This window comes from the organism of the source record quoted next, unplaced genomic scaffold, assembly GCF_019419815.1.
Source record: "Pyrus x bretschneideri cultivar Hongxiangsu unplaced genomic scaffold, Pyrus_bretschneideri_v1 Contig19, whole genome shotgun sequence".
Classification (NCBI taxonomy): Eukaryota; Viridiplantae; Streptophyta; class Magnoliopsida; order Rosales; family Rosaceae; genus Pyrus; species Pyrus x bretschneideri.
The window spans coordinates 1,032,768-1,046,019 of NW_025999490.1; the positions used below are offsets into that span (position 1 = coordinate 1,032,768).

The 13,252-nt window shown below is 37.2% G+C and overlaps 3 protein-coding genes across 5 annotated transcripts in view; all 3 read left to right on the top strand.

Moving 5' to 3' along the window:
• Window positions 1-13,252, top strand: part of LOC103933262 (probable LRR receptor-like serine/threonine-protein kinase At1g56140) — a 99,284-nt gene that overhangs the window by 74,080 nt on the left and 11,952 nt on the right. The window lies entirely within an intron of this gene.
• Window positions 1,929-6,212, top strand: LOC103942787 (receptor-like protein EIX2). Of its 3 annotated transcripts, XR_007257763.1 has the most exons (9): window positions 1,929-3,184; window positions 3,475-3,595; window positions 3,800-3,881; window positions 3,990-4,552; window positions 4,682-4,734; window positions 4,827-4,920; window positions 5,008-5,018; window positions 5,206-5,264; window positions 5,697-6,212. XR_007257763.1 is itself a non-coding variant. In XM_018646376.2 (6 exons), the coding sequence occupies exons 1-6, from the start codon at window positions 3,581-3,583 to the stop codon at window positions 4,888-4,890; spliced, it is 456 nt and encodes a 151-aa protein (XP_018501892.1). In that variant the 5' UTR covers window positions 2,882-3,580; the 3' UTR covers window positions 4,891-5,001. The 3 variants fall into 3 exon arrangements, 2 of the variants coding, with proteins under 2 accessions (XP_048438732.1, XP_018501892.1); XM_018646376.2 differs by lacking the exons at window positions 5,008-5,018; window positions 5,206-5,264; window positions 5,697-6,212 and having other exon boundaries at window positions 2,882-3,595; window positions 3,990-4,190; window positions 4,512-4,552; window positions 4,827-5,001; XM_048582775.1 differs by lacking the exons at window positions 3,475-3,595; window positions 3,800-3,881; window positions 3,990-4,552; ... (3 more) ...; window positions 5,206-5,264; window positions 5,697-6,212 and having other exon boundaries at window positions 1,929-2,501; window positions 2,740-3,397.
• On the top strand, window positions 6,530-10,856 carry LOC125476536 (putative cyclin-B3-1). Its single transcript, XM_048582781.1, is given in 10 exon segments — window positions 6,530-7,250; window positions 7,689-8,124; window positions 8,240-8,329; window positions 8,454-8,611; window positions 8,689-8,748; window positions 8,901-8,999; window positions 9,170-9,180; window positions 9,182-9,330; window positions 9,424-9,799; window positions 9,906-10,856. Coding segments are annotated over 6 exon segments (669 nt in total). The 5' UTR covers window positions 6,530-7,250; window positions 7,689-8,124; window positions 8,240-8,329; window positions 8,454-8,491; the 3' UTR covers window positions 9,654-9,799; window positions 9,906-10,856.

Here is a 13,252-nt window from a genome sequence, read left to right on the forward strand (position 1 = left end):
AACCAAGATATTCGATATAAAATAGGAGTGGTAACAATTAAAGATAAGATGAGAGAAAATCGGTTAAAATGAATGGATATGTGAACAAAAGTCCTACAAATGCTATTGTTAGAAAAAGACGGAGGGTCAAGGTAAAAAAAAAGTAAAGGAAAACCTCATAATACTTGGAAATAGATTTTAAGAAAAGAATGGAGTACCCAGGGATGATGGAAAACTTGACGCAAATCAAAGCACAGTAGCGTTCCGGGAGACATATAGCCGATCCCGTTTAGTGGGACAAAGCTTTGTTGCTGTTGTATTTGGTGGATTGGAAGGAATTATTGAGTTTTTGCAACTATATGAGAAATTTTTAATTGTGATGGAAACACAAGCGGTACACCACGTGTTTTAATGGAAGTTGCGGGAAATTTTATTTTTTAAGTTATTAACTTTTTAGCACACATATCCTACTATTTGTATAGTGACAAGTGGTATACTATCTCGTGTACTGATCACATTGAAAAATCTCTCGCAACTATATATGAACCAGCAGTTGTGGCGTTACATATTTCAATGCTTGGCCTTGGGCATTAAATTTTGCCATTAATATCCCAACGCCATTGCCAACTATATATGAACTACCACGATTCGCTACGATAGTCTACTTTTTCAATGAATGAGATAGGCCTTGGGCATTAAAAGCAACTGTATTTTCTGTCAGCACTTATTTTTACCTTTCATACATCTTGATTAATTTTTTATAATTGGAAATAGACTTTAAGAAAAGATATGGAGTACCCGAAGATGACGGCAGACTTGACGCAAATCAAAGCACAGTAACGTTCCGGGAGACATACAGCCGATCCCGCTTAGCGGGACAAAGCATTGTTGCTGTTGTATTTGGTGGATTGGAAGGAATTATTGAGTTTTTGCAACTGTATGAGAAATTTTTAATTGTGAAGGGAACATAAGTGGTACACCACGTGTTTTAATGGAAGTTGTGGGAAATTTTATTTCTTAAGTTATTAACTTTTTAGCATACATATCCTAATATTTGTATAGTGACGAGTGGTATACCATCTTGTGTACTGGTCACATTGAATATTCTCTCGGAACCAAATATGAACCAGCAGTTGTGGCGTTACATATTTCAATGCTTGGCCTTGGGCATTAAATTTTGCCATTAATATCCCAACGCCATTGCCAACTATATGAACTACCACGCTTCGCTACGATAATCTACTTTCCAACGAATGAGATAGACCTTCGGCATTAAAAGCGACTGTATTTTCTATCAACACTTATTTTTACCTTTCACACCTCTTTATTAATTTTTTATAATAAATCTTCTTCAACTCATTTGATTTGACTGCTTAAAATTAAAAAGGATTTGTGACAAGCAAAAATAGGTGTGTGAAGAAATCTTGTTAACGAGGAAGTGAGAAGATGGGATAGGATTCGATAGTCACCAGTACTGATTCCCGGCAAAAATCCATGGAAGACCAATATCTCTCGCGTGTGGACGTCGTCTCACGCGAAGCAAGTATGAAAAACAAGACGTTGTTGCCACACGTTTTGGGATACACGATTTTATATCAACTTAATGGACGTGGATGACTTTTTCTTTTGTTGACCCGAGGTTGACTTTGGGTTTAGATATTTCAATATGTATCAGTACCCACCATTCATATATGTAGTGAAACTTCAATCTTAACCGTCAACGTTCTTCACTTGTACTCTCTGTCACCTTTTTTTTTGACAAAATATTTTATAATATTGATAAAGAAATTATATAAAAAACATGAAGTGTTCAATAGTTGATGAAAAATTTTATTTTGAAAGATTCTCTTTGATATTTCTTTTTTTTTTCTTTTGTTTTTTTCAAAAAAGGTAGCTCCGCATGATTTTTCACCGTCCAATTACGTGTCGGTAGGGTTACAATAGTCCAATTCCTTCCAATATTGACCAGATGATGCCCAATTTGAATTCTTTGTATCTTTCTGAGAATCATTTGAATGGCAATATTCCTCGCTCTATCTGTAACATGCAGCAATTGCAAGAATTGTCTCTTTTTGAGAATCATTTGAATGGCACTATTCCTCCCTTTGTTTACAACATGAAGCAGTTGCAAATCTTGTCTCTAAGGAGCAATCAATTTCACGGAGAATTTCGTCATGCATGGAGTGTGGGGAGCAATATGAGGTATCTAGATGTTAGTCAAAACAATCTCTCGGGTAATATTCCCACATCATTGGGGGTATTAATTTCACTGGAAGTATTAAAGCTCAACAACCTTGACGGTGAAATTCCAAATTCCTTGCAAAATTGTTCTCAGTTGACGAGTATTGATCTTGGAGACAACAAGTTATTTGGCAAAATATCACAGTGGATAGGAGGATTAAATGTATCCATGTTGAATATGATACGATTACGGTCCAACAAATTTAGTGGACATATATCCCAGCAACTGTGCAATCTTCAACAACTTCATATCCTCGACCTTAGTCACAACAACATTTCAGGTACTATTCCCAAGTGTTTGGGTAATTTGGCTTCACTGGTCAATGATTCATATACATCGTTTGATACTTCTTATGACTCTGATGAGCAAACCACACTGACACTAAAAGGAAGGGAACTTGTGTACAATAATACTATATATCTTGTAAAGAGTATTGATCTTTCATCAAATACTTTACAAGGTGAAATCCCTGAAGAAATAAGTAGCCTCATTCTATTGGGTACCTTGAACTTGTCTAGGAATCAATTGACTGGAAAGATCCCTTCCGAGATCGAAAACTTGCATTGGCTCAAAACATTTGATCTCTCACACAACCACCTTTCAGGACAGATTCCTCAAAGCTTGTCATCTTTAACCTCATTATCCCACTTGAACTTGTCTTACAACAACTTGTTTGGAAGAATTCCTTCAGGAAACCAGCTTCAAACGCTCATTGATCTGTCCATTTATATGGAAAATCCATCGCTATGCGGCGTTCCTCTCTCAACTAAGTGCCCTGGAGATGACACTTTCCCATCTAAGGATACAAAAGACATGAATGAAGGTGGAAATGATGAGTTGTGGTTCTATATCAGCATGGTACTTGGCTTTATTGTAGGCTTTTGGGGGGTTTGCGGCACATTGATCTTAAAGACATCATGGAGGTATGCATATTTTCAGTTCTTCGACAACATCAAAGACAAGGTAGCACTAGCAATTGCATTGAAAGTGGCCCGTTTTCAAAGAATGTTTTCTTATGTTTGATAGTACTATGTATACTTGTGGTTTCCTTTGTATTTGGTTTATGGGACTTGCAACTTATGTATTGAATAAAAAAAAATTCTACCTTTCAATAAATGTTCCCACAAACAATTATGTATTAACTTGGAATTAATTAAAATTTCTAGTTTGTACTTATCAATCGCATAAACCAAAAAAATTAGGGAAGGGGTAGTAACGTACAATCGCGTTTATTTCATGAAACGAAAATAAAGACCGCCGATTTAACGAGACGACTCAGACCTCTGCAACGGTCGACTGTTCTCATTCCGCTCCATCTCCGAAGATCAGAATCCGAGAAGAGCAAGAGATATCTCCAAAATGACGTCGTTTAAGGTACGCTTCCTCCTACAAATCTATCGACAAACTATCGTTTCCATGTAATTCTTGAGAAATCGAATTTATTCGAAAAATCAATTCAATTGGGGCTGCGTTTTGAAATTTGAATTACTGTTCGTACAATTATGGGTTTCTTTTGTGGAAGTTGCTTTCTCGTGAATTTTGTCTTGAACTGATTGAAATTCTCTCGGTTTTTTCTAGAAATTGGATCATCGGCAGAGCACTACCACACTTGTAGAGAGAAGCAAAATGTTGGCTGCTAAGGTCGGAAAAATCCATAAAGGTTTTCGATTCCCGGATAACTTTCTTTGATTTCTTTCTCTGGTTTTTCCTTTGGATGAAATCAGTTCTGACATCTGCGAAACCCTGCTTGGTTTTTCGTAATTTTCAGCCAGAATTCGGCGTAGGACAGAAAACTCAACATGCTCACGTGGTGTGGAACCGCAATTCTGGGTTCTTCTGCTGGTTTTAAGGTCTTGTGGTGGTGATTTATTTACTTCTGACCTTCTTTTTCGATATTTTAAACAGTTGGTGTCTCAAGTTTTAAGGTTTATACAGAAAGTGACACTGCCAAAGCTGATGCTGGGATCGGGTAATTGTAGTTTTAAATTTGTGCAATTTCATTTCGATTATCGAATGTTATGGTTTTAATCAATGTCTAAGTTGTTTTAGAACTAAAATCAACTAAGCCTTCCTTCCAGAATTTAAATCTTGGGATTTTTATTTGTATGCAAACTGTGCTAACAATTCAAATAGAATGGGAGCATTGTACAATGATGTCGCTAAGTAGAGGCCAAAAAGTATTAGATATTAGCTGTATCTGCCCACTTCCTGCAAGTTCTTGGCAATTGCCTAGATTGTTCGGGGGAATTATATCTGTGTGCTGCGTTTAATTTCGGTAGTGATGCAACAGTTAACAAAGTATCGGCTGTGGAGAATGCAGCTTCTTTAAAGGTAACTAACGACCTCCTTATTCCGCTGCTTGTTTTGAGGTGGATTAGGATGGAGTGTTATTTCTTGTGATAAGGAGTTTTTGTTTTAATTAGATATTTACTGCTATCCATAAATTGTTTTGTTATGAAGGCTGGTTTGAAATGTATGGAGAAGCAAAAAGGCATACTTGGTAGTTCTTGCAGGTAAGGTTCAACCAGACTGTACTTGTTATGCAAAGTTGAGTTACACATTTTGAATCTGTTCCGTTTTCAAATTTTTGTTGTCCTTTTCTTAGCAAATGCAAATGTTGGAAGAAGAGCATTGGCCGATGTCTGCAATGGCAAAAGCAACTCTTCTAGGATTGTTGGGGGTGATGCCTCTAAAAGAAAGTTGGTACCTTTTCATTTGCTCATATAGTTCCTTCATTTTTGGATTTTGAGCTAAGAAGTTCTAAATTTGGGCCATCTTCAATGCAGGAGCGGTTAAGGTGAGAGGATTAAATCTTTGCAGCGTTATCCATTTTGATATTATGATACCTATACGTGCTTGTGAGTTCAATATTCTTTTGATATTTTGATATAACTGTAGATGTTAGCAAAGGTGTGACTAGGTTCGAGATCCTTTGCTTTTGCTTATGTTTTAATGTAGTATTGTATTCTTTTGTATTTTTGTAGGGTTTCAGTGGGTACAGGCGTTAAGACTGTGAATTTATCATCAAGGATATCCCTTGCTGGTAAGAATGTTAAATCGTAGCATGCATATTCCTTGTAACTCTCTTATTTACATGATTGCGTAGTATGTTGTTCTACTGACTTCAGTAGATTTCTCTTTGTAATCTGAAAATAAACAAAAGAGCCCTCATATGAGTGGTTCAAAGATCTCATAGTTACTTACAGCCTTTAAGCAGGGTACTTCAAGTTAGTTTTCATATAGTTCTACCCCCAAACTGGACAAAAGTTGCAAAACTTAAAAAGTTTTCTTCCTGTCCATGTTTTTCTTTTTGAAGGTCAACTAAGTTTTTGTTTTCCACTGTTCCGTTTTATGTTTGACAACACAAAGACAGGTTTTGTTTTTATTGACAAGCTTAGCGAGTATCAATGCCAATCATTTCATATATTGTTGTTCTTCCAATTGTAAGAATTGATTTTTGTGTTACTTCAATCAGGGAAAAGGGCGGGAAAGCTTTAATACTTCAGAAATGCTGGTATGGTTTCCCGGATTCAATTGTACCATTTGAAATTTTTTTTATTATGGATAAACTGTAGCTATTAAAGAGTTGAAGGCACCTTCAGAGAATCAAAGGACCAAGGCTATGGGTCTAAACCGTGAATCTATTGTTACTGATGGCAGGTCTGAGCCACCTTTGTTTTCCGTCTTTATAAGAAATTAGAAATTGTGCCGCAATTTGTTTGTTGTGCTTTTGAAATATTCTAATCCGGCTCATATGCTTATGAAACTAAACATATAAAGACCCTTGATTAAACTTATAACTTTTTTTTCAGGAGGACTTCAAATACTTCACTTAAGCTGATAACGTGTCTGACCTGCAGACATGTTTGTTTATTTACTGTGGATAAGATCTGTATCTGTTATTGATATATTTTCTATTTCCTCTCTCCATTTTAAAGGAGATCATTGCTGGTGCTAAAGGTCAACCCAGAGGAAGCAAGTATTCCGAAGGTTGATGTCATGCATTATAATAATGTCCTTGGTTCAGTTTAACAGGAGTAGGATTTCAAGTTGGACGTTTATATGTTTTGCTTTCCTGCTTGTAGGAAAATGCTGGTAGAAATTCTGAAGGAAAAAGGGGGTATTATGGTAAGATGCCGTGAATATTTAAGATTTGACAAGTGCGTGGCACATGATGTCTGACCAAATGGCATTTCGGAATACAATTAAGGCTCCGGTTGGCAAGAAAGTAGTACCTAGAGTAAACGATACCACGAGGAGCCATCTGTTGAGGAATCGAGTGAGTGATATCTTTGTGATTATGTGAGTGACAGTGATCCATACTACTACTTTTCTATCCCGCTTAAATTTAGTTAAAAGGTTTTGCTGATACTGGTGCATATTCCTTTAAACCTCTTTTTGCTTCTGAATGAATGGAATGGAAGCATCTTTCTTGCATTTTATGGATAGGATTGTTTGTTCTCACTTCAGGCATGACTAATATGTCAATTTCAGAACTCAAAGCAAATAACAGCAGATGCAAAAGTAAAACTATAAGGGAGTACAACAAAGAACTTGTATTCTGCAGTTCACCCCAAATTTTATGAATCTTGTGGCTCCTCCCAGTTATTTTTAGATCTTTCTAATATGTTCCTGGAAAAGGAAAATTTATCATTTTTCTTGCCCCCTGGTAACTACGAATTGATATTATAATGCTACATGGGAATACAATTTTTGGTCGTGAAAGTTGCAGCATATAGATTTCGAATGGCTGCATTGGAGAGTTTGGTTTTAGGTTTAGTCACATTGTTTTTTACTCTTGATGGGCTTCTGTATTCATTTTATTTGTCTTTACTACTATAGTTTGAATTACTACATTCATTAACTTTCTAATTCATTGGATGTCTCTTATGTTGAATGATCATTTAAGCTTTTATGTCTTATTGAAACACGGTTGAGATTTCTATCTGTTAATAGTTTGGATGTGATTTGAGATTGCACGGGTTAGCGTAATTCAAATGTCCGTGTATTGCCAAGAAATTCGGTCAGGGTAAGTCTAATCAGAAATAGAATTCATGTCCCTCCCTCTCCTCAAATGAGAAAAAAGAATTAATGTGTCGTTTTGTTTCACCAGTTCTGAAATGTAGTTGCTCAAGTTTGTCTACTTCAGACAGTAAAACAATTTCACTTGTGTCGCCATATTTTACTTTCAGTACTTCAACAATCTCTCAATTTTTTTGAAGTCATTTGGTCCTGAAATCTGTTGACTTGTGTTATTGCTTAACATGGCAACCATTTTGGCATCAACTTGAAGCTTTATGGCAGTGCATTCAATTTAGTACTTCGCCTGAGTGATTGCTTTACATTACTATGAGATTACGGCATCATCCTGACTTTATTTTTTGGCATGTTAGATCTATATGAAGTAGATGTACGTTCTATTTATCTTCCCTTTAATTTTATTACAAAAACTTTGTCCACACTGAAGGCTCGTGAGTCGCAAAGGACTTTGAAATCCAAGGGTGCATCACGTCCAAACAAATTAATTTCTGCTACTGCAACTTCATCCAAAACTGAAAAAGTGGCTACTTCTCTTCCTGAGAACGTTAAGCATGAAGCCACTCAGGGCGAGCTCCCATCTGAAGCCAACTGCAGCCAGAGTGCTTCAACTATCAAATCAAATAGGAGGAGATCTTACACATCTCTATTGATGACTGGATCAAGGGTTGGGGCTTACCGTGTTCTATTGATGCCTTTCTTCCTTACTCGTGAACTACTTTCACACTTGGCCCTATTTGCGGTTACTAGAGGACCGTGTTGAAGCTTTGAAGGCGGAAGAGCTGCCAAGTATTGATGACGATTGCAATCAACTGGAAGTTTCCGATTATGTTGATGAGATCTATCAGTATTACTGGGTTTCTGAGGTAATGATTATGATGTCTCTATACCACTGTTTTCATCTTAGTGTGGTAAGATAGTAGGTTTAGTGTAGTTCTGATTCTGACTTGTTGGCTGTGTTAAAATTGTCTTTAACTGCAGGCACAGAATCCACCTCCAGAAAATTTTATGTCGATTCAGGCAGGCATTACTCATCATATGCGAGGCATATTGGTCAACTGGTTAATTGAAGTACCGATTTAACCTTTTGATGAACTATGATGTTTTTGTATTCCTTTTTGTCTTGCTTTGTTCAATTTTACATTTCATGATGTTTAATAGCTGGCTATCCCCTTGATTTGTTCATCCGGAACAGGTACATTACAAATTCGAGTTAATGCAAGAAACTCTCTCATGGTGACATTGCTCGATCAACATCTTTCCCAAGTTACAATTAAGAAGGATGACATGCAGTTAGTTGGTATCACTGCACTCTTGTTGGCATCAAAATATGAGGACTTTTGGCATCCAAGGGTAAATATCAATATCTCAACTCATATGCATTTTTTTGTGATTTTCTTTCTAATTATCTACAACAAGAAAAATTACGGGTCAAAAATTTAATTAGCATCTTAGTTGAGACATACACCAGAGTAAAGGTGCTCGGAATGGTTTGTGCTTTTCTTAGACTCGGATTAATTCAGTATATCTGATTTGTTAGAATCTGAAAATGTCCTGGTGCATATCTTATGAGATGAATAATGCTGCATTCTATAGTTCCCTTTTCGCTTGTCCTAAAATAAACACCGTCTTTGCTTTTCAGGAGAAAGCCTTTCTGAAAAAGCTGAAGTTTCGTCTTAATGCACCTACTCCATATGTCTTCATGTTAAGATTTCTCAAGGCTGCTCAGTCAGAAACAAAGGCATTCAGTAGTTTCTAAAGCTAACTGACATAAATTTTGATTAATGATTAACACCATTACTAATAAAGAAAGAGATTGACATGCCAGAGTCTAGTGGATATTAGTTCTTGATATGGATTAGATAACAGCAAAGTTGCTAACAGGCTGTTACTTTGCGGACTGTTTTGCAGCTTGAACACTTGGTTCTACCTTATCGAGTTGTGCTTGGTTGAGTATGAAGCGTTAAGGTTCAAGCCCTCGTTGCTGTGTGCAGCAGCCCTATCTGTCGCAAGGTGCACCCAGCAGATTACTCCGGCTTGGACCCCGCTCGTTACGAAGTATCCCAAATCAGGTACAGCTTTAAAGACAAGTAAATAACTTTGTTTCCTTATCTAGTGCTTGCTGCAGAATAAATTTTAATGATTGATGTTTGATCGTTGCATAGACTGTGCAGAGATGGTCTTAAGATTTCACAAAGCTGCAAGAGTGGGAAATTTGAAGGTCACATACGAAAAGTACTCTAGCCCTGATCTCAGTGGCGTTCGCAGCAATAAAACCATTGGAGATGCTTCCACTCCGATTCAGCTTAGAGGGGTGGAGATAAGAATGTTAACAATTCAAGAGATAAAGACTTCAGCATCATCTAGTAGACTTGTTTTCCCCTTCATTTGTTGAAGCCTGTGTAACATGATGAAGGGCATCCATCAAGCTTGTCATAAAGAAGCCATATTTCGTAGCGCTTCTACTGATGGCGTCTGTTTACTCTAGTGTTTTCAGGATTACAAAATTCTTTTGTTCATTTGGTACTGCAGTTCACATCGGTATGTTGTGTTGCATGCATTTATGTTATGATCTCATTGAAGTGTAACATCATGTTGTTGCTAAGAAATTATGACGTGGGAACTGAACGCATTGTTGTTGTAACAGCTATTGCTGCGTGAATCTAGCTTCTGACTAAGGGTTTGCAGCTGTTGAACCGGGCTGACCCATTTGTTGGGGTAACAGTTTCTGATAGGGGAGAAAATGTTGTGTCTGCTGCAGGAGAGGTACATCTTGAAAGATGCATGGAAGATTTGAAGGGTAAGCCTGGAAGTGTCTCCTTCTTTAACTAAAGTACTTGAAGATAGTTCTGATTTACTTGGAGATATTCTTGGAGGTAGGGCTTCAAAAGAAGCCTCGGCTTGTGGAAGCCATGTACTTCTGTGAATTGAACACGACAACTGCACATTTGGGTTCTATGTACGCTGTGCTTGGGCGAAGGCGGGCTAGAGTTTTAAAGGAGGAAATGCGGGAAGGCTCCCCATTGTTCACTGTGCATGCATATGTTCCTGTTTCTGAAAGCTTTGGTTTTGCGGATGAGCTTAGAAGATGGACTGCTGGTGCTGCAAGTGCTCTTCTTGTGCTTAGTCAATGGGCAGCACTTCCAGAGGATCCTTTCTTTGTACCGAAGACAGAAGAAGAACTTGAGGAGCTTGGTGACGGTTCTAGTGTGCTTCCCAATACTGCAAGGAAACTAATTAACGCTGTAAGACGGAAGAAGGGGCTTCCTGTAGAGGAAAAATTAGTACAGCACGCGACCAAGCAGAGGACCCTGGCTCGTAAAGTGTAGAGGTTGTTGATATACTTTAGCTTTAGTGTTAGGGCCAATCTAGTTGAGTGATTTACTTCTTCTGTGGAAGTATAGAGGTTGTTGATATAGTTGTAATTAACTTACTATAGCTTAATATCTTCTGCAAATTGGCAATGCTGCTATAGATTGAGACTAAGTTGGTTGCGAGAGTGGCTCGCAGTCGCAGTTTTCGCATGTTGCTGTGGCTGGATAACAATTTTGATGGCTTGACAGAAATTTTGAATTTTGAATGGAAAGATTTAGCTTGCTGTTGGATTGTTAATTTGAAAGAAAGGATTCGATGTTTTCTTTTAATTTGATATCGAATTGGTGTCAAAGAGGTTTTTCGTGCTTTCTTTTTGAACAAGAGGTTTTTCGGGCATTGCACGGTGGTGTTCCACGACCAAACGTGCTACATGCTGTGGTTGGGGCTTCGGAAGAAATTTTTTTAGCTTAAACCCGTTGTATGCAACGATTACGTCTGCCTCTCTTTTCCATAGGGAGAAAAGGATAGGGCAGAAGCTACAAAAAGAGAAATTGGGCAGAAGCTACACAATAGGTCAAGTGTAGTTATCTTGGGATTCAAACATGTGACTTTCTTTACAAGTATGGAGGGGTATCATCGTAATACTAGAGGCATAATACTTTTTCTACTAATTGTAACTACTTGCTAGGTCATAAATGATTTTCGCACACAAGCACACTTCATGTTGTTTTTGTTCCTTGATTTTTCTCTACTTTATTCGGCCCAAAATTCATTAATAAACAAAAGTGTGAATGGAGAAAAAAAATGTGGGAAATCTTCTTTCAGACTTATTTCCTAATTTGGTTTGTGGAAAAAAGAAAAAGAAAATGATAAAGACACGTTTTTTAACAACTCACACATTCGTTGGTTCTGTTTGATTTATTCAATCCAATGGTTAAAAATAAAGAGGAGTGAGTCGCAAACTAAAGATAGTGTGTAAAAATCTCTTCCCAAAAAGCTTTGTAAGATAATTGTTTTCAACAATCACACGAATAGGTGTATAGAAAAGCCAAATTGCTAAGTCATAGTCCGTCACATAAACCCTTCTTTTTCATATTAGCTTAGGGACACTCCAAAGTCCAAACTAAAGGAAATATGATAGTGTACAATATTAGTTATATGACAAACTGAACGGAGTTAGGGTGAGATCACAACTTAAATGAAGGTACACGACTTATTTTGGATGGAAAACTTAACGGAGTTAGGACGAGATTACAAATTAATGATTTCGGAAAGTTGGTACGGCAAATTACTAAAATTTTAGTTTATATGACAAATTAAAAAATGTGTACAAGTTCGTACGACATTTCAAATTAAAAATCTCCCTTTACAAATATACTTGCACTGGGTTATTGAAACAAACATCGGATCAATTGTCTCTCTACCACTCGTTGCTGCAAACCAGAGTTCCAAACAAATGCTTCTGTTCTTGTTTTAAGTATTTTTCGGGTTGTTTGCTTGTTTTGTTCTTGTTTGGATTTTGTTGTCGGCAAGGGATATTCTTTTTTGGATTTTGTTGTCGTCAATTGTGATAAATTTTCTGCTCCCTAACAGACGCTAGAGGAGACTTAACTATTCATAGTCTCGGCTGCACATGGATTTTCCACCAAAGACTAATTGGTGTGCCAAGACTTCTTAGGCTAGCCATCTCCATCATGCATTCGATATCATTTGGTCCTACACGGCTTCGTTAGAATTCGGAAAATGCAATAGAAAAATCTCTGTATGTCCCAATAGTGGAAAACAGATAAGAAAGCAACTAGTGTGACAATGACGATTTTCGAGTGTGTTAATAACATTTCCGTTGTGTAGAAAATTTGTAAATAACGACACAACAGTCGTATCCAAGTAGAGACTACCCGCAAGTGCGGTGTAGGTGACGGACTTGGAAACTTGTTCAACCCAATGCATCTATATCCATTTTCATTCGAACAAAATATAAAACATATCTAAATCCATTTTCGTAAGTTTATACCACAAGAAATGAACAGTTCCCAGCTGAAGACCCTTAATTCAAAGTCTATGCTGCATATGGATTTCTATTACCCATCAGAACCGGGTCCCATATGTGTTGACAATGGACTTGCCAACTCGTACAATGGACTTGCCAGCTGAAGACCCTTAATTCAAAGTCTCTGTTTGCTTGTTTTGTTCTTGTCTGGATTTTGTTGTCTACAATGGATGATCTTGTCTGGATTTTGTTGTCGTCAATTATGATATATTTTCTGCTCTCTAACAGACGCTGGAGGAGACCAACTGTTCAAAGTTTTGGCTGCATATGCAACAGTTGCGTCTGCATCTCTTTTCTGTGGGAGGAAAGGAGAGGGAAGGGGTGACGGGGAGTGATGATCGGTGGAGAAAATAAAGTTGTTGATTGAAGATGGAGGACCAACGAGTTTGGATCAAATGCAATAACATTTTTATTTAGGCTTATTTTTAGCTACATCCCTTGAAACTCGATTTTGATCTCACAAGTCAAAGTATAATGAATTTTGAGTTTCACGAAGTAAAGTTACTCGATTTCACATAGTAGATCAAGTATAATTATTTGGAGATTTAAACATGGGACTTTCTTTAAAATGTGAAGGGACATCATCGTAATACTAAAGGCATAATATTTTTTTGCTTATTGTAACTACT